Raw genomic sequence first — 21,116 nt, 5'->3', positions numbered from 1 at the left:
TCAGCTCAGACGCAAAACCCCAGAGCAGTGCCTCCTTCTCCGGCGGGGTCTCCACCCCTTTGAGAATCCATGGTGCTCTTCCTGGAACAATGCGTGTGCGTGCACACACACACACACACACACACACACGGTTGCAAACACTCACAAGGCTTCCCAGACCACCCTGAGTCCACATGTGGGCCCCTGTGCTCCCTCGGGGGGCCCTTAAGCTCAGGAAAATCACCATTTGTCTTCTTGTAACTGACTGATCCTGTTGCCTGAGGCTTTTCTTGATTCCACCTCTTCCACCACCTCTTCAGACCAGCAAAAGCTCATATTTATTGAGTGCCTACTGCATACCAAGCACTTGACCTGAAGTCGCTCGTTGAACCCACCCAGAACACTTAACGACAGATCCTATATTTATACCCATTTTCAATATGAGGAACCTGAGGTTCAGAGAGGTTAAGCCACTTGCTCAAAGTCACACAGCTTCCAAGTAGAGGAGCCTGGCACCTCCACTCCAGGCTCCCTGGACCCAGTGCCTAGCTCCTAACCAGGCTGCTTAGCTGACCTGAGGCGCTCTGAATCTCTGTCTCATGGTTGGATTGAGGTGGTTGTTGTGTGTGTATGTGCGTGTGCGCATGTGTGCACGTATGTGTGGCCATTTCGCTGGGGGAGTGTACTGTCCCTGTCTGCCCCTCCTCCCCCAACACTCCTCGGCAGCCTGAGCAAGGAGGGCTGGGGAGGAGTGACGGCAGCGTTTTGCCCACCCCCTCTACCCCTTGAGACATGATGGAGTCTGCTAATCCGATGATTTGATAATTCACTTATTTCATGTCTATCTGGCAGTGTGTGGGCTCCCACGCACCAGCTCCAGGGAAGGCGAGATGGCTTTGCCTGGAGGAATCCGATCTGTTTTTCTGGGGAAGGAGTGGGGAAAAAATACACCCAAGAATGGACAATAATGGACCTAAAAATAGAGGGTGGAGGGAAGTGGGGGCGGGGAGCCAGGCATCTGCCTTCCACTGGGCCTGCTTGCACCCGGCAGCTCCTCCCCTCCCACCCGTGGGTTCCCCAAGGGTCTGGCTGCCTCTCAGCCTGGGGGAGAGGCATGGGAATGGGGAGCGGAAGGAAAGCAAGACTGGGAGCCAGGTGCCGCTCCAAGATGGAGAATTGTCCCATCGAAGGGTCCTCCGGGCTGTGGCCTTGACCTTGGCTGCACGTCAGAGTCTCCTGGGGAGCTGTAACTGGCCAATGCCTGGGAAGGGACCTACCCCTGAGGGTCTGATGTGGTTGGTCCGGGGTTCCCCTAGGTGAGTCAACGTGAGAACCACTCTAAGGGGTGTCTCCACAGCAGGAATAGGGGTTCAGATCTGGGGGCTCTCTCCTCCTTTGCCCCCAGGTCTCCTAAACCTTGAGACAGCCTTTCTGAAGGCCCCAAACCCAGATGGCCCGCTGGGACTCCAGAGGAGTGAAGGCAGGGGACAGGGAGCTGTGCAGACTCTTGGTTCTGTCCGGGTCCCCATCCCACTTGAGTGTCCTCAGCTGAGCCTCACAGTGGACTCACCTGGGAGCTCTTAACATCCCCACCCCCAACCTGCCGGGGCTGCAGCCCCACCTGCTACTGCAGTGTCTCTAGGGTGGGCCTGGGCCAAGGATTTATTCAAGCTGGGTGGTCCCAGGATGAAACCAAGTTTGAGAACCAACATTTCAGTCTTGCCCAGGACGGCACTGGGTCCCTTCCAGCTATAAGCATCTTGTCTTTTCATCTTCAGCATCTTGGTTTTTTGAATTCAAAGACTAGAGGGGGAGAGGGATTGCTCTCAGAATCTTTCCTTCCATCTGAGCTGCAGGCACCCCATCCTTGCTCTGGCTTCCTGGGACCTGAAGGGTGCTGGCCGCCACCTTACCCTTTGTTCCCAGGTTCTTAACCTCTCTTTCTGAAAGGAGGCTGCCCAGCCAGAGTCAGGGCTTTCCCTGCAGCTGCTAAATGTCAAGGCTGCCGGCTGGCTCCAGGCCTCCCCTTCCACCTTATCTCCTGCTGCCTACCAGGCTCCTGGTCCATCCAAGCACATTAACTCCTCTCTACCTGTGGCTTTTGCACGTCTGGTCTGGCCCTTCTCTTGATCCCGCTACATAGCGCACCCTCCCCACAGCCCGGTCAAATCTCCCTCCACCTGTCCATATCCAACCCACCCACCCTTGTGGGCCTGTCCTTCTGAAACCCCACCTCCTCCAGGAAGCCTTCCTGACCTTCCCAGCCAGTTCCCCTCCAGGCTTGTCATCCGTGCCATATTCTGGTGGTCACAACACGGTGGTCAATGCTCCCATAAGGGGTCAAAGGTTACTGCAGGTATGACCTTGAGTCAGTGCCTGGCCTCTGGGGGCCTCAGTCCCCTCAGCTATAAAGCAGGGATGATGGTGAGAGCTGGGCTGACATCACTGTACAGGTGTCCTTCTTTGGACCAACTGTAGCAGGCGCCCCTACCTGGCCACGCATCTGAGTCACTGCAGGGGGTTTTGAGTGGTTGGTTGTTTGGTGGCTTGGTTCGCGTTCAACCTGGAGCAGAACTTCTGGCCTTAGTGCCCAGAGACACTTTCATCTCTTTCTTCTTCCCAAGGATGTGGATGGGCAGCCAGGCCTGATGGCAGCTTCTTCGGGACCATTTTGCACATTAGAGATAGTTGTTGAATAAGTGAAGGAATAAATAAATGAAACCTTACCAGCTCAGGCTTGCCTCTCTCACCACCACCAAGGGCTTCATCGGTAGAGCGATGCACCTGTCCAGTTGTGCCCGGGGTGGGGCAGGCCCAGACACTTCTTCCTCTTTCCTCTACCCGACCGCTTCTTACGCCTCAGAGACCAGCAAGAAGAAGCCCTAGAAAGTCTCAGCTTGTGGCCATTGGCACAGTCAGGTCCCATCCGTCCAGGCGCTGCATCCACTCCTGACACCTCCTTTTCAATGCGGAGGACCTGGAGAGGGGACCCGCCCGGGAGGGGGAGTCGCTCTGCAAACCTTAATTAAGCATCTTGCGTGTGACAGGCCCCACTCCTGTCTTCACAGAGCACACAGTGGGGAGGGGACCACACAGTAATTAACAGAAGAAGTCGCTAAGGAAAGCCGATCAAGTGCCCATCTCGGGGAGGGAGGTGTTGGCCAGGGCGTTCTCCGAGGAAGGGAGGGTTAGCAGACACCTGCAAAGGGGTGGAGGAGAGGAGCTCCAGACAGAGGTGGTGAAGCCCAGGGGGGATGGGGGATGGGCATCAAGATAGGAAGGAGAGATTCCGGGGTCCAAAACAAGGTGGAAATTGACCTCAATGGGATCATACAATGATTTGTAAGAATTCTGTATACGTTTTGTAGGCTCCGTGGCACAAAAGTTCATTTCATCTTCCCTAAACCAAGGAATGACCCTACGGGCTGAGGCAGGGTAGCATAGCGGGCTCCTTATAGAGCATATATTGTGGAGCTTCTAACACCAGTTCTGCCCTTTGCTCAGCAAAGTGCCATTGAATAAGTTTTCTAACCTATCGGTGCCTTGGCTTCTCCGTTTTGAAAATAATTATTAGGATCGTCATGAATAGAGGAAAGGAAATTTCACACGAAAAATCACGATCTCAATGTCTGGTGCTAAGAAAAATACTCAGTAGGGAAGTTTAAAAAAGAAAAACGGAAGCAAGGCAAGATGAGAAGCGAGATAGGTGGGCGAGGTGGGCAGAGCCAGGACCAGCTTGGGTTTGGAATTTATCCGAAGAGGGTGCTCTGGGGTGCAGCTCTGGGGTGCAGAAGCGCACGGCTGCTTTCTAGACTGTGCCTGGTGGCAGGTCGGGGCGGGGAGGCCGGAGGGGTTGATGGTGGCAGGGGGTGGACAGGACAACTGTCAGGGGAGGGGGATGCCGGGATCAACCCTCTTGGACCCTCCCCTTTCAGCCGGTGGTCCCACCAGCCTTGGGGCTCTTTCAGGACCCACCGAGGCCCCATTGCTCTTCAGCAAGAAAACCAAGGGCAGCTCTCAGAGAGGAGGAGAGGGGCTCTGCAAAGGCCCCAGGGGTCTGGGGAAGGCGGCTCCCCTGAGTACTCCAGCCAGGCCCCTCGGAGGGGGCTGCTCGTCCCCCTGCCTCCCCGCCCCCCGCCCCCAGCACTGCATCCTCCAAGCCGCTTTTTTTCCTCCGTGATAAAATATTCATGTCAGCAGAGCAGGCCCTCTTTGGGAAGGCTGCCTGTGTCTAGCTTCTGCTTTGTACAAGCTTTTAAAGAGCACGGCGCTTTTCCTACTCTCTAAGCATTTTCTAAGTCCTCAATCAATAATGCACTTTACCCAGCTTCTCTGAATGCAGCTTTTCTTCCTCTCTGCGCCCCTCCCCCCACCCTGCCCCGATTTCTCTCTCTTTCTCTCTTTCCTTCTTCCTTTTGTCCGTCTGTCTCTCCCTATTTACTTTTATTTACTTTTTTTCTAAACGTGTTCCACGAAAGCGTTGAGCTGTTTGGGTGGCGAGCCTCGGATGGGGAGTGGGGTGGGCAGGCAGGGAGGATGGGGAGAGGCCAGGGCCGCCGCCAAGCAGGAGGGTCCTCGGATGAACAGGTGGAGTCTGCGTGCGAGGCGGGGCGAGGAGGAACGCTGAGCCTGCCCGCTGGCCCTGGTGGGGAAGCGTTTGAGCTCCTGGCACGGGGGAAGAGGAGGGCTTGGGCTAATCCGGCCTCTCACTCTCCTTTTTCTAATCAATTAGAAAATGTTTACAGCATAACCAGAGGAAAGAGGACAAACACGTAGAAGAAAGGGGGCCTGGAGCAAAGGCAATATGCAGAGTGTGAGTCCAAATACATCGCCAAACTTTCTAAGGAGCCAGCAGTCCAGATTGGCCTATCTGCTTTTTATAGTAATGAGCTCCCTGTCGTGGAAGGTATGCAAATGAAGAGCTGCCATCCCTTGTCTGAGAGAGATGCCCACGTGGATCTGATCAGTTATGTGGTACCCAGTGAGGGGCTGGGGTGCAGCAGGTGCCCGTGGGGGTTGGTCCTACAGGGATCAACCCAGGCACTCTTCAGCTGGGATAGAATTTCCCACCCCAAACACTCCTAAAAATCTGGCTGTGGCAAGAATCTGCATATGCCCAGGACGGAGTGAAATATTTCCTTTTTTTTTTTTTTTTTTTTTAAGGAGTACAATTTTGAGTTCCTGGAGAGATTAACCCTTGTCTAGCCAGAGTCTTGGCAAGACCTCACCCCACCCTCTCTGGCTGTTCAGCTGATGGACAGCCTCTCTGGGTCTGCAGTGGTGGAAGCAGTGTTTGGCGTTGTGTCCTTGTCCGTCTCCTGGACAGCTCGTCCGCCGGGGCAGCCCTATGCCTCAGGTGGTCAGAAAGGCTGGCTAGCTGGGTCTGTTGGGGAAGTCAGAGTCAGGGCGAGGAGGACTGGGGAAGTGGGTCCCTGCCCCGCTGCTAGAACAGCACCTGGGCCGGCTGCTTTCCACTCCCCTCAGTAACCGCACAGTCCTCCCTGGGTGATGCCGGGAGGGTCGCTTACCCTCTCTGAGTCGCATCAGAGCAATGGGATCCAGTGAGGCACGTTAGGAAGGGCGCATTGGGACTTCCCTGGAGTTCAGTGGTTAGGACTCTGCGCTTCCGCTGCAGGGGGCACGGCTTCGATCCCTGGTTGGGGAAAGAAGATCCCGCATGACTCGCGGTGGAGCCAAAATATTAAAAAAAAAGAAGAAAAGGGCATGTTGAATAACTGCTCAACAGATACCATTCTTAGATACAACTGTCAAGGATCCTCACCGAGTTTGGAAATACTCATCAAATGCCACTTTGTGCAAATCACTACTGCGAGTGCGGGGTGGCAAGGATGAGCCAGACCCGGCCCCTGCTGTCCCAGAGTCCAGTCTCAGTCTCGGAAGGTTCCGGAAGGAGTTAAATGTGGGCAGGGGTGAAATGAAAGGGGGGCTGGAGCAGAGCGGAGGGCTGCTCCGAGCAGCTGCAGAACTGAAGTGCGTTTCCTAAGTTACGGCCTGGCCGGGCCAGGCTCAGGAGGTGGCCCGTGACTCCGGGTCCAAGGCAGACCTTGGACCAGGAGATGCCCACGGTGGCTGGCTTGGGATCAGGGTCTGGGGTGGGCGTGGGGAGGACATCACTGGCCAGTGAAGGCTGAGGACACCCGAGATCATAAAGAACTCTCACAAATCAATAAGAGGACAAATAATTCAGTTTAAAAATATGTTTTTAAAATCCTATTTAAAAAGGATTTGAATAGCCATGCAAAGAAGCTGTGCAAATTGCCAAGAAGCACATGAAAGATGCTCAACATCATTACCCATTAGGGAAATGCAAATGAAAACCACAATAAGACAGCATTCCACATCCACTAGGATGGCTACCATCAAAAAAAAAAAAAAAAAAGAAAGAAGATGAAAAGAATGAAGGGAGGGAGGGAGGGAAACAAGGATGGAGGGACAGAGAGAGGGAGGAAGGAAGGGAGGGAGGAGCAGAGGGAGGGAGGGAGGAGAGAGTTAGAGACCTCAGCGCGGCTAGAATTAGAATCGGCTCCCAACAGAATCTCCGTTTCCGATTTGTTAATAATTTATCCCCGCTGCAACTTTTCTTACCAATAAATAGGAAATAATTTGTTAAGGAGAATTCCCCCGGCACCCTGGCTTTCTCCCTGGGATGAGGGCATGGGGATGTGTCTCTGCATCCTTTCATCGAACTGGTGTGGGCAGCCGAGGAACTTGGACTTGGGGAGGTGAGAGTCAGAGCTCAGTCGTTTCATGAATGGGGAAACCGAGGCACAGACAGGGCAAGGCCCCACCCAAGGTCACACACGGGGTCAGGGACAGTCTCCGGGATCCCAACTCCATGATCTCATGGGTCGGCGACCAGGTCCAAAGAGTTTCCCCCTGAAGTTCTAGAAGCGTCATCCAAGGCGGAGGTGGGGCTAGCTCCTCTGTGGGTTGACTTCCCCCCACTGTTGCTCCTGCCTAAGTCCTGTTCTGTAAGACGGAGCTGTGCTGCCCCGCCTTCCCCTAAGCGCCCCGCCAGGGTCCCCGGGGAAGGCCGTGTTCCGAGTCCTTGCCCAGCCCCCCTTGCCCAGGGCTCTCCCTGGCAGCCCCCCGCCTGCAGCCTCCCACCCGCAGATGCCCCAGCCCCAGCTGAGGTTGGTGGGGCTGAGGAAGAGACTTCAGCTAGCAACTTGGCAGACAGGTTCAAAAAAATCTGTCAGCTGCTAAACTGTTCCCTGGGTTCGCCCACACGCCTCGGTGACACCCGAGCCTCTGGGGAGTGGCGCACGGCTGGGGCGCCAGCCGCCTTTCCCTCTGGGTGAGGGGCACAGTTCCTGACTTGTGTCCAAGCCCGACGCCCTGGCTTCTTGTCCCACCTCGGCCACCGCGGAGCCCCGTGACCTTGAGACATTGCTCAGTCCCCTTCCTTTGCAGAATGTAAGTAAAAGGACCCCATCCTCCAGGATAAAGCATATGCAGGGCTTAAGCATGGCCTGGACCTTGCGCTTGGCCCAGGCCACGGGGCCGGTGATAGTCAAGATGCTCTCCCTACATCCCTTGTCCACAAGCCCGGGCCACCCAGAGTGCTTGCCACGTGGCACCTGGTGCAATTCTCAGGACCGCCCATGAAGTCAGCATTCGCAGCCTCCCTGGACTTTCATTCACTGGACAGAGCTTTCCTGAGTCCCCAGAAAGTGCCAAGGTCTGGGCTGCAGTGGGGAAGGAGGCGGGGGGGGGGGGTGGCCACGGCCCTCCTGGTACTTCCCCTGCAGTTGGGAACCTAAGGCTCACGGCAGTGGAGCGACTGCTCAAGTGCCCAGTGAGCGGCCGAGCCCTGTACCCGCCCTCCCAGTTACAGAGGGCAAAGCCCTTCCTGCCACACTGTGGCCCGCTGCTCCGCAAAGACCCGGACCTGATCTGGCGGTGTCCGGCAGTGGTGTGATTTTGTCCCAACACAGGTTTGGATGGCAAGGCCAGTCTGCATGAAGTTGTTTATTCCTTCTCCTAAGACTTGCTTACAATTCCGGTGACTGCCCCGTCCATGCTCTCCATGGTTAAGGACCCAGAAAAACAGGTAGCCAGACTTCCCCCAGGCAGGTTACCTCCATCTCTGCTAACAGTCAGCTTTCCCACTCGATGATATATATATTTGTAAACTTTTTCATTTAAAAAACTTAATTAATTAATTTATCGGCTGCGTTGGGTCTTCATTGCTGCGCGTGGGCTTTCTCTAGTTGCGGCGAGCAGGGGCTACTCTTCGTTGCGGTGCGCGGGCTTCTCATTGCAGTGGTTTCTCTTGTTGCGGAGCACGGGCTCTAGGCATGTGGGCTTCAGTGGTTGTGGCTCGCGGGCTCAGTATTTGTGGCTCGCGGGCTCTAGGCACGCAGGCTCAGTAGTTGTGGTGCACGGGCTTAGTTGCTCTGTGGCATGTGGGATCTTCCCGGACCAGGGCTCGAGCCCGTGTCCCCTGCATTGGCAGGCGGATTCTCAACCACTGCGCCACCACGGAAGCCCTCGATGATATTTTTTGCTGGTAGCTTGTCTCTGCTCTTTACAGCCTGGCCTCTGACTCTGACTCCAGCCGCACCCTTTGCACAAAAAAATAACATAAAAGCAAAAGCACTGAAGAGACAGTTGCAAGGTCTCTTCAATGAAAAGCCTGGTATGAAATGTTTCTCTGTAGAACAGTTGGTCCAGGTGACTCCTGCTCAGTGTCTGTGGAGGAGATTTGTCCCCACCCTGTTCTCTGCCGTGCTGGTGCCCAGGCTGACTGCCTTCCCCTCGCCCTGCACCCCGGCCTTCACCCCTCCAGCTGTGCTGCCCCACTTTGCAGGTGAGTTGCCTTTGTGTATCTGTAGAGATAAGTGAGCCACAGATATGATGGGCTTGGTTTCCCCAAGATTTCCTTGCTGGGGTCCCACAGGATCCACAGGAAGTGATGCAGGGCTGGCAAGTACTTGGTTTCTTGTCTGGGAAATGGAGATGCCCTACCTCCTGGGAGTGCCGGGAGGATGCGGCCGGGATGGATGTGCAGTGCCCAGCCCGCCCTGGCCCATGGTTGGCATTCAGTGAATGTCATGATCGTCACGCCCTTTCAAGCCAGCAGTCCCCACTGTGGTCAGTGTCGTGTGCGAAGTTCCTGGCTTTGCCGTGAAGGGGCCAGGTGCCCTTCAGCCTTACTTCTTCCCCTGGAAGGTTGCTGGGAAAACCCTTGACCTAGTGTACGTGAAGCTGCTATTTAATCATAATTGCTACCATTTGAGGACATTTTCTAGGCATTTCATACAGATTATCTCATGTGATATTGGATGAGAAAATAAAGACTCAGAGAGGCAAAGCAACTTTCTCAAGGTCACACAGCCTCAAGGGGTTGAGCCAAGATTGAGGCCAAGGCTTTCAGACCCCAACACCAGTTTCCTTAACTGTTTGACCCCAGAACAGGGGTTCCTAACTGGGGAAATGGGACCCCACGAGTCCCCTAAGTGGAAAACGTGATGTGTTACATTTTTCCAGAGAACATCCTAAGGTTTTTTTTTTTTTTTTTGCGGTACGCGGGCCTCTCACTGTTGTGGCCCTCTCCCGTTGCGGAGCACAGGCTCCGGATACACAGGCTCAGCGGCCATGGCTCACGGGCCCAGCCGCTCCGCGGCATGCAGGATCCTCCCGGACCGGGGCACGAACCCGTGTCCCCTGCATCGGCAGGCGGACTCTCAACCACTGCGCCACCAGGGAAGCCCCCATCCTAAGGTTTTTAAACAGGGGTATGATTTTTTGGTTTTGGTGATATTCATGAAATGTCTAAAGAAACAATGACGGCTTTTGATAATATCAAAGTTTGGCCCTGCTGTCATCCTGAGAAGTTAGGGGTGTGCCCCAAACATCCCTGGCTCTTTCTCCCCGGTATTAGGCCACTTTAACTTGACGGTGATTAGTTAATCTGATCTCATAGAGTAGAAACGTGCAGACCTAGGAGGCCTGCCAGCGCTGCCCCCCTGCCGGCCCCTCCCTCACACTCTCAGCGATCAGCGGCGCTCAGGGTGCGGGGCTCGGGGGTGAAACGGCCTTCGCACCCCAGGCTTCCTCCTCGGCATCCTCCCTAGTAGACAGGAGGAAAATGAGGGTATGAGCCCGTGGCGCTCGGGAAGGACCGTGGGCGTGAAGCCGCCTTCAGTGGGGGGCACTCTGGCCCCTCAACGGTTAAATGGAATTCCGAGATCTTGGGGTGGGAGGGCGGTGGAAGAAAAAGAGAAATAGGAGAGAGGGAATTGTGTTGGCGATGGCTTGGGATTTATTTATTGTGCTCGCTGTTGATTAAGCCCGCTCACTCCGCAGCAGGAGCAGAGTTGGTAAATACACAGGCTGATTCATTAGTTTCTGACCATCTGCTTCCCGGGCTGAGGCCGGGGCGGGGGCGGAGGGGGCAGTGAGCCCTGCAGGCTAGGGCAGCCAGGTTGGAGCCCCCCGTCCCTCTGCAGAGCTGGCTGTGTCAGTCTTCCTGATGACAGACAGGCCGGGTGTGGGGGGGGGGGCATGAGGGATCCAATATCCCGCCATGGGGACCACAGGAGGCTGGGCAGGTGAGGGAACGTAGACAGGGGGATGGAGAAGGACCAGAGGAGGGACTTCCCTGGAGGTCCAGTGGTTAGGACTCCACACTCTCACTGCGGAGGGCCCAGGTTCAATCCCTGGTCGGGGAACTAGGGTCCCACAAGCCACGCGGTGTGGCCAAAAAAAAAAAAAAAAGGACCAGGGGAGAGGTGAGGTGTTTCACAGCAGCTGGGGGTTGACAGGAATAATATCAACATTCCATATGAGGTCTATGACTATTAATCTAATTATCATTCTATTAATAACTAATTAATAGGATGACCAAATAACTGTAACTTAGTGACTGGTCACTGAGGTCCAAGCCCTATAGGGAGGCTTCACTACACTGTCCCAGATAAGCACACTAACAATCCTGTGATGAATGACGAGGGAACTGGGTTCAAAAGTGAATCAGGCAAGGAGGGCTTCCTGGAGGAAGTACATAGGGAAAGCTCTAAAAACCCAGAGGAGGGAAAGCAGCTGCAGGGGCACAAGCTCAGAGGTGAGAGGGGATGAGACAGCCGGGGAAAAGGCCCAGCTTCAGTGCTGGGTGGATAGCTTTCCAGGTGGGCAGAGTAGCATGATGCCACCTGGTACCAGCGTATTGAGAAGCGGGCCGGTAGAGGAGGGCCCCAGAGAGAGCGTCTGGCCGTTCCTCCCACCCTGACCCACGCTTTGCTCACTTGGGGTGAGGCATGTATTAGTTTGCTAGGGCCTGCGTGGCTTAAACCACAGAAATTTATTTTCTCAAGTTCTGGAGGCTGGAAGTCCAAGGTCAAGGTCTGACCCTTGAAAACCAAGGCAGGCTAGTTTCTTCTGAGGCTTCTCTCCATGACTTGCCCATGGGCCCCTGTTGCTGCTTCTTCACATGGTCATTCTGTGTGCACGTGCCCCAGGGGTCTGTGTATCCAAATTTTCCCTTCTTGTAAGGACACCAGTCAGATTGGATCAGGGCCCACCCTAAGGGCCTCATTTTAATGTAATCACCTTTAAAGGCCCTATTTCCAAATACAGTCACATTCAGAAGTACTGGGGGTTAAGGCTTCAACATGAGTTTGGGGGGCGGGGGCGCACAGTATACTCCATAACAAGTTGCCAGGGGCAGTAGGAGAAGGGAAGCTGTGGGAAGAGGATGATTGCTGGGTCGGGGGAGGGGAGGATGCCCACTTGAGTGCAAACTGTGTCTTCCGGTCCCCAGTGTCCAGGTGTGAGCTCTGAGCCAGCTGAGGGCCTGGGGAGCAGGCTGTCCCCCACAGGCAGGCCTGCCCCCCTTTCATCACCAGGCCTGGACTCTACAAGCCACTGAGCCATCCCCACGGGGCCTTTCAGCCTCTCCCCGTTCCGGGCGACGTCACAAGAGCACCAGCTGGAGTGCGGGGAAGCTTGGACCCCCACGGGCCGAGCCAGGCCCCTCTCCCTGCCATGTTATGCGTGAGGTCCCTAGAGTTCCAGAACACCTCTGAGGTTGTCCAGGACACAAGCAGGCTCGTCCTCAAACCCCTCCCACCCTCAGGGAGTCCTGGGCCAGTCCTCCCCACCTGGGCCTCAGTTTCCCCATTTGCTCAGTGAGGGGGGTGGACTCAATGCTGTACCCCTTCCACCCCAAGTTTTCCGGGTCCTGGGAATCAGCAGGTCTGGCCAGGTGGGGTGGATAGTGGTACCACAGGGGACCCAGGACAGAGCTATTTTGGTGGGACCTGCCTCAGTAAACCCCAGAGCCAAGCTGCCCGCTGAGGATCCCTGGGTGGCCTAGGAACTGGCCCTCCACTAACGGGCTTCAAAGGTGATGGCCCAGGGTCGCTGCGGTGATGCCGACCCGGCCCCTCGGGAGACAAGGCGCCCACGGCCACTGGGAGCCGAATGCCTCCTTTTAGAACATGAGGCTTTAACGCAGATCGAAGCCGCTTTTGTCTGAGAAAACCAGGGTCCTGAAATATTCATCAAAGGAGCTGCAATTGGTCTGGGGCGCGTGCGGTTCTCAGTGACGGTGTTTCCTGTTAATTAATAGCCTTTATTTTTTAGAGCAGTCTTAGGTTTACCGAAAATGGAGCAGACAGTCCAGAGAGCCCCTAAGACCCGTTCCCCTCACAGCTGCCCCATTATCCACAGCTTGCATTAGCGTGCTACCTTTGTTACATGGATGTGTCGTTATTAACGCAAGCCCACGTTGACGGTAGGGCTCCCTCCTGGCGTTGCACAAATGTACCATGTCATTTATCCAGCATGACAGTGTCATACAAGATGGCTTCACTGCCCTAAAAATTCCCTGGGCTCCCCCCTATTCATCCCTCCAACCCCTGGCAACCACCACGTTAGTGATATTTTCAGGCCTCTGGGTGAGTTCACACGGCAGACCAGACCCGGGGGATGGATTTGAACTGCGGAGGAGGGAAGCCCCGGCTGGAGCCCGCTGGGCCAGGGAGTGGGCTGCCAGCTTTTGGAGGCGGGGGTGAGGGGAGAGGAAGCATGTGGGGCCGTGCCCTGCCTTACCCAGACAGTGTCCCCCACTGGGCCAGCCAGGCACGTGCCAAGGAAAGGACTGCCACAAGACGCACCCCCTTGAGAGGAACCCGGGCTGTGCGTGAGGCAGACACGCATGCTGTGGGGACAGAGAGCAGGCCCCAGTGACAGACAGGCCACAGTGCGGCCCCCAGCTCTTCCTAGCAGGGCCTCGGGCAAGGGCCACCACCTTCCAAAGCCCGGGTTGCTTCATCCCGAGCATGGAGTTGACACTCCCACACTGTGAGCATTGGTGGTTAGCTAGTTACTGAGCAGGAGAGAAATGAGATAATGTGCTGGGCACCAGGTGGACTTCTTCCACTGCCCCTCCTGTTGCTACTAATTGTATTGTCTGAAGGGTCGAGAAGGCGCCTCTGTGTAGGAGATGTTTCAAGAGTCAAATGTCCATCCACAGATGAATGGATAAAGAAGATGTGGCACATATATACAATGGAACATTACTCAGCCATAAAAAGAAACAAAATAGAGCTATTTGTAGTGAGGTGGATGGACCTAGAGACTGTCATACAGAGTGAAGTAAGTCAGAAAAAGAGAAACAAATACCGTATGCTAACACATATGTATGGAATCTAAAAAAAAATGGTGCTGAAGAACCTAGGGGCAGGGCAGGAATGAAGACGCAGACGTAGAGAATGGACTTGAGGGCACGGGGAGGGGGAAGGGTGAGCTGGGACGAAGTGAGAGAGTGGCATGGACATATATACACTACCAAATGTAAAACAGATAGCTAGTGGGAAGCAGCCGCATAGCACAGGGAGATTAGCTCGGTGCTTTGTGACCACCTAGAGGGGTGGGATGGGGAGGGTGGGAGGGAGACGCAAGAGGGAGGAGATATGGGGATATATGTATACGTATAGCTGATTCACTTTGTTATACAGCAGAAATTAACACACCATTGTAAAGCAATTATACTCCAATAAAGATGACAAAAAAAAGTGTGAGTAGGAATTTGGAGGCAGACAGAGAGTGGAAGGGCATGTCAAGGAGAGGGGATGCCATCTGCAAAGGCTCAGAGGCACAGACAAGGGAGGCTTGGAGGACAGGAGTGCTCAGGTGGGAGGCCAGGAACAGTGGCTCCAGATATGGTGGGAGGAGGTCAGAGTCAATGAGGTAAAGCGGTAGGGCTTTATCCTCTGGGCAGTGGGGAGCCATGGAGGGTCTCAGAGCAGTGACTAGCTCCCGCCCTTCTTGATTGTCTCAGCTTAGAGTAGGAACAAATGTTTTCTTGGGAGGCAACAGAGCTGCATGTCTTTATGGGCTTTGGAAGAGAGAGGCTTCCTGGTGCCCGGACGTCGGAGCACAGGCTCTGAGACCTCTGGGCAGACACCGGGGCTGGGCTGGGACAAGCTCCCGGGCCCCCCAGAACAGTCAGCATCCACCCTGGTCTTCTCCCCACCCGCAGGAGAACCCCTACCTGTGCAGCAACGAGTGTGACGCCTCCAACCCGGACCTGGCTCACCCGCCCCGGCTCATGTTGGACAGGGAGGATGAGGGCCTGGCCACCTACTGGCAGAGCGTCCCGTGGAGCCGCTACCCCAGCCCGCTGGAGGCCAACATCACCCTGTCGTGGAACAAGAGCCTGGAGCTGACGGACGACGTGGTGGTGACGTTCGAGTACGGCCGGCCCACCGCCATGGTCCTGGAGAAGTCGCTGGACAACGGGCGCACGTGGCAGCCCTACCAGTTCTACGCAGAGGACTGCATGGAGGCCTTCGGCATGCCCGCCCGCCGCGCCCGCGACCTGTCGGCGTCGGGTGCCCACCGGGTGCTGTGCACGGAGGAGTACTCGCGCTGGGCCGGCTCCAAGAAGGAGAAGCACGTGCGCTTCGAGGTACGGGACCGCTTCGCCATCTTCGCCGGCCCCAACCTGCGCAACATGGACAACTTGTACACGCGGCTGGAGAGCGCCAAGGGCCTCAAGGAATTCTTCACCCTCACCGACCTGCGCATGCGGCTGCTGCGCCCGGCGCTGGGCGGCACGTATGTGCAGCGGGAGAACCTCTACAAGTACTTCTACGCCATCTCCAACATCGAGGTCATGGGCAGGTAAGGCCCGGGGGTGACCTGGTACCCAGGATGTTACCTGCTTGCCGGGATATTACCAGATACCTGGAATGTTACCTGAGGCCTAGGATGTTACGTGATACCTGGGACATTACCTGGTGTTGCATCAAAGGGGCTACCTGCGATTTTCCATGGAGGGAGGTGAATGCTGGATGATGAATGTCCTCCGTAGGGCCCAGGCTACCTCTAGCCACAGGGCTGGGAGGTCTGGAGAGGATGGGTGGAGCTGAGCAGACCTGGGCAGTGTGGGTGGGGTTTGAGCTAAAGCCTGGTGCTCGGGAGGTACAACGTAACTGGCCACGGACTCAATGAACAGGCACTTGTGTCTGGGGGGTGCCCGAGACCGCCTTCAGGCTCCAGGATTTGCTAGAAGGACTCACAGAGCCTAGCAAAGCTGTTATACCCACAGCTGCTGTGGTTACAATGAAAGGATACAGATTACAGTCAGCAACAGACAAAGGTTCAGAGGGCAGGCTCTGGGAGAGAGCAGTGCGAGCTTCCGGTCATCCTCTCCCGGTGCAGCAACGGTGACAGCGCGTGCGGAGTAGCGCCAGCCAGGGGAGCTTGCCCGAGCCTGGGTATCCAGGGGTGTTATTGGGAATTGGTTATGTAGGCGTGGCTGACTGCCCACGTGGTTGACCTTGGGCCCCAATTCCTTGACCCACAGGTCATGCTGATACTGCATGGCCCCAGGCCGCCATCATAAATCACATCATTAGTGTCAATTATCTGGAGTGGCCCCAGGCCCCAGATAAACAAAGACTCTTATTAGGCAGGACATTCCAAGGCTCATAAACTCCTCCCAGGAGCTAGTTAAGGGCCAGACTTTTCTTTGGACTCTGTAGCGTGTGGACAGCCCAACCCTGCCGAGTTAGTCCTTTACTCACAGATTTGGAGAAGAAGATGTTTTGTGGACACTTTGGGGGGAGGCAAAGGACCATCACAGGAGGTAAAAACAGCCTTTGATTCCCAGGAACTCTGTAGATTGCAGATGATAAAATGGTCGCACGCTGTCCCAGATCATCTGTTCATTCGACAGATGACCTGCTGGTCAGTAGGGGCAAGGCCTTTATCCCCAGCCACGGATATAACACCCTGGTCTGGACTCAAGAGCGAGGCTTGCGGGGGGGCGGGGGGCATCGCGGGTAACCAAGGGGTCAATCATAAGGGGCAGCAGCATGTAACACAGGAGCTCTCTAAGTGTGGTTCCTGGACCAGCAGCATTACCATCACTTGGAAACGCGTTAGAAATGCAAATTCTCGGGCCCCGTGCCAGGGCTGCTGTACCGTAAATCCCAGGGGTGAGGCCCAGCAGTCTGTGTTTTAATAAGCTCTCTGGAGGGTTCGGATACACGCACGTTCGAGAACCGCTGCTGTGGCAGTCGGAGTAGGCATTCTGGAGCCAGATGGCCTGGGGTGAATTCCCGGCCCTGCCGTCGACGGGCTGTGAGCCTCCGGACGAGGACCTCTCCGCGCCTCAGTTTCCCCGTCCGTAGAACAGGGATGATAACGAACATGCTTGTCTCACTGCATCGTGGTAAGCTAATTGAGTTAGAGTTAGAGCTGATGAGATACTCAGAACTACTGTGAGCTTGTGTTTATTACATCGTAGTTTACTGTGGGTTAGCACGTCACACATGCTAAAAAAGTGTTTATTGAATAAAATACATAGTGTTCAAAATAATGGCGTCCGAGAGCTGGGGCAGGTTGAGGAAGGACCAAGTTGAGACCCAAGGGTGTTGGGGCATAATTAGGGCCAGGAGCATGGCTTAGGCCAGTTTGGGCAGGGGCTGTACCAGAACCCAGCTGGGACAACATACCCTGGGCAGCTTTCCACGACAGGCTCTGCAGACTGCCCGAGTATATAATTACTGATGAGTGCAAAAACCAGTTTGCTGCATGGTGTGTATAGTATAATCCCATTTTTGTAAAATATGTAATATGCCCGCACACATGATTTCTCTGTTGACGTTGACATTGGAAAGAAGCCCTTTCGGGCCCGGGAGCATCGTGGATGTGGGGAAAGGCTAGAAGCTTGTGTACTAACGTCTCACTGTGGTCACACCTGCGGAGTAGGGGTGGGCAGGGGCGGTGTGGGGTTTTGGTTTTCTGCTGTGTCTGCATTTTATTTTCCTTTGACTCTGTGTGGATTCCAGGTGGGCCAAGGCAAAGGCAAGCGATTCATGAGGTGGGGTCAGTTCAAGGCCAGCAGGTGGCAGTGAGGCAGGTGCACATGCAGGGGCCTGTGGTTCTGACACCCGTGACTCCTAGCCCACCCGCACTTGGGGCAGGCTATTTTATTTTTTATTTATTTATTTATTTATTTATTTATTTTTTTTGCGGTACGCGGGCCTCTCACTGTTGTGGCCTCTCCCGTGGCGGAGCACAAGCTCCGGACTCGCAGGCTCAGCGGCCATGGCTCACGGGCCCAGCCGCTCTGCGGCATGTGGGATCTTCCCGGACCGGGGCACGAACCCGTGTCCCCTTCATCGGCAGGTGGACTCTCAACCACTGCGCCACCAGGGAAGCCCAGGGGGCAGGCTATTTTAAACCAGGAGTGGTCTGGAGACCGCCTGATATGTGGCAGCTGTTGCGGTAGCGGGGAGTCAAGGATCAATGTCCTGCTCCTGCTTCTCAGATCCGTGTGCAGGCTTTGGGCCGTGGGCCATCTTGGTGACCTCTGCCAGCCCTGGGGATGCGATGGTCTGGTTCTCTTAAGACCCTCCCATCCGCCGACCCAACAGCTTAGCAGTTCAGAGGTAGGAACAAGATCCCCACCCCTTCTGGGGGCTGTGGCCCCTTTTCTGACCTCCTTGGGCTGCTATGGGGGTGTCCCTCATCTTCAGGCGTCTAATCAAGGGCCCGCCTGCCCCTTCGTTAGGCGGCTCGTGCAGGGTCCTAAGGTCCAGGCCGGCTGCAGGGTCTGCGCTGGATGGTGACAGCCAGGACCTGTAGTGCCCCTTACACCTCAGCCAGGGGTGAAGGTCATTTTTCTCTTAGGAGGGACTCTGAGATGCAGAAGTGGGGCAGATCGTATTTGGGAAGGGACAGAGGGACAGCGGCGGGGGGGCAGGAAAGAGTCTCAGCTTTTCAGCCTCATCTAGATCAAGAGGGCTGTTCTGGTGCCAGGTGACCTGGGGGTCAGGTGAGCTGGGTTCCAGCCCCGCCCCTCTGCTCCCCTCTCTGGACCTCAGTTTCCTGTCTGTAACCTGAGGCCTGGGGCTGCCAGGGCGGTCCCTGCCCGGCAGCTCCCAGCTCCCGCTGGCACCCAGCCTCTGTGGGTGGTGGGGATTAGCTGTAGTGGTGGTGAAAGCACGCAATCAATTCACAGATAAAGTAAGTACTCTTCAGGCGGCTGGTTGGCAGGAAAGTGGCAGCTTGGCTAATCGATTAATTAGATCTGGTCAGATGCTTCAGCAACGGGCTGTGACTTCCTCTACTTTTCCTTTTTAAATTCCAGGTGGGAAAGTCCAGCTGTGCCTGGGAGCCAGAGAGGCCAGAGAGGCAGGATGGGGTGGCAAAGGTGCCCGTGGGCCCACCCAGATGATGCCCTTGGTGTTCCTGAGTAGTGACCTGAGGATCCCCGGGCTGTCGGGTGCTGGGATTTCAGACTGAACCTGTTCTGGTATTTGCTCAGAATTTCATGACCCAGAGTTACACGGTGCCTCCCCCTGTGGCCTGCTAACAATAGTAGCTGATACTTATTGAGTGTTTGCTATGGGCTCCTTTCCTGTTGAGCAGTGAGCTCAGGGCTCACATGCATCTTAGTTAATCAATAGTCATTCACTTCCCACAAGGTTATTAAATCTCTAAGACCCCACAAGCTGGAGCATTGAGCAAGCCGGACCTGATCTCCGCCCCATAGAGCCTTTCCCACGGGGACGACATTCCCCTCCACCTCGTGTTTTTAGATAAGGAGGCCGAGGTCAGGGGACATAAGTAGATCACACAGCGAAACTGACCAGCAAACAGTCAAGGTGCAACCCTAGTGTGCCCAAGCTCAAGTCCATCTCTCTATGGAATCTAAGGGTCTTTGATACCATGGGTGCTTCCAGCCCTGTCACTCATGTCACCTATTTCCAGCCAGCAAGCACCTGGCTCTGGGGGAGGAGGATGGAGCAGATGGAGAAGCCCAGGCCCCTGGGGGTGAGGACCTGGTACAAATTAGGGGGTGAAAGGAAGAAGGAGAGCAAACCGCAGCCCCACAGGGCAGCGGTGCAGGGAGCAAAGTAGCTTCCAGCACCTGGAGGTCCCGCCCACCACCGGCCTCCCCTCCCTTCAGGACCAGGCAAAACAGCTTTGCCAGTCCTGCTTACTCTGGGTCTGAGACAAAGAGAAGAGGGGGTCCCGCCCATTAAGTTGCTCCCATTCCTGGAAAGCTGGGAAGGGGCGGGAGCGATTTTCTCCTTCCACACACAGGGAAACTCAGGTGTGGACTGGGAGAGCAGCTGGCTTTAACTGGGCAAGTCCGGGGCGGCACCGGATTTGAGGAGGAATGAGACGGTGCTTGGAGAAGAGACAAGGCCCCCACCTGCACCCCCAACACAGTGGTCAAGGGCAGCCAGGCCCACATCCAACCAGCTTCATACAGGAGAGCATTTTACTTTATTTATTTTTTAAATATTTATTTATTTTATTTTTGGCCGCGTCGGGTCTTAGTTGCGGCACATGGGGTCCTTCGTTGCCGCATGCGGGATCTGGCATGCGGGATCTTCCGTTGCAGCGCGTGGGCTTCTCTCTAGTTGCGGCATGCAGACTTGGTTGCCCCACGGCATGTGGGATCTTAGTTCCCCAACCAGGGATCAAACCCCCGTCCCCTGCATTGGAAGGTGGATTCTTAACCACTGGACCGCCAGGGAAATCCTCAGGAGGGCATTTTAAAACAACGGGCTCCCCAGCCCCACTGCTAAGAGCTCTGGATCCCATAAGTTTGGGGCGAGGTCCAGAAGAGATTCTTTACAAATCTCCGCAAGGGAGTGGAGAGTTGGGAACCCCCAGGTAGAAGCTGGCATCATTAGACCAACCAGGGTTTGAATCCTGCCTCCATCACTGATTAGCTGGATCACCTTAACCTGTCTAAGCCTCAGTTTTCCCGTCTGCAAAATGGAGATATGATAACGACCTCACCAGCTTGGGGTGAGGCTTCAGTGAAACGATATATTTGAAGAGCTTACCCTAGTGTCCCATTCCTCTGGCTAGGTGGCCGGAGAGGTCAGGGAGAGAGGCAGACCAGATGTTGCCGCATCTTCTGATGTTGTGAGAGAAGGCACACAGCAGATATATATGTGAAATCACTTGCTTTTTGAAATACTGGCACCTACTGAAAATCCTGTGCAGGTAAAACAAAACACACCTGCAACCCAAGGCAGCTCACAAGCTGTCAGTGTGCCCCCTCTGCTCTGAGACCTGCCTGTCTTCTCACAGCGGTGACAACATAGCCGCTACACTCACAGTATTCTGCAGGCCTCTGGCAGGGCGGGCACCTGGGATCTGGACAAACTCCGGGTAAACAGCCTGCTGACTCTGGGTCTGGGGCAGAGGGAAGGGGAAATGGTCATCCTATTCTCACCCTCAGGCCCTGCCCCAGGGCAAAGTCCTCCACCCAGAAAACTCTTGGAGGCTCCAGGGAACCAGTCCAGCTGGGCCTTAGCCAGCCAAGGACAGGAAAGGAAGAGTGAGTTCCCCGTTCTTGGAGGTATTCAAGCCAAGCAGGGTGGTGTTGGTGGGAGATGACGGAGAGAGGTCCCATGCATCAGATGAAGGTCCTGTGCACCTGATCTGTTCACCATTGATTAAGTGAACAGGAACTATAGATACCATTTTAAAATTTGGTAGGTGTGAGAATCCACTGGCTTTCCCAGATGCTGCTGGGGTCTGGCTTCTCATCCAAGGCCCTGGGCCAGCCGGCACCCGCCTGGTTTTCTCCTCCCTTGACCCCCTGCCCCTTTCTTGCCTTCTTGTCTTCT

The 21,116-nt window shown here is 55.3% G+C and overlaps 1 protein-coding gene across 3 annotated transcripts in view; it reads left to right on the top strand.

Moving 5' to 3' along the window:
- NTNG2 (netrin G2) overlaps nucleotides 1–21,116 on the top strand; it is a gene marked incomplete at its 5' end in the record, with an annotated part of 69,352 nt that overhangs the window by 12,397 nt on the left and 35,839 nt on the right. For all 3 annotated transcript variants that reach the window (XM_082656773.1, XM_082656772.1, XM_082656774.1), the window contains one exon: nucleotides 14,489–15,132. In XM_082656773.1, coding sequence (XP_082512899.1) covers nucleotides 14,489–15,132 — 644 coding nt within the window. The remainder of the gene's footprint in view (nucleotides 1–14,488; nucleotides 15,133–21,116) is intronic.

The sequence above is a fragment of the Grampus griseus genome (genome assembly GCF_964374135.1).
Source record: "Grampus griseus genome assembly, chromosome: 6".
NCBI classification, from domain to species: Eukaryota; Metazoa; Chordata; class Mammalia; order Artiodactyla; family Delphinidae; genus Grampus; species Grampus griseus.
The sequence above is the reverse complement of the archived record's forward strand: the minus strand, read 5'-3'. Positions and strand labels throughout refer to the sequence as shown.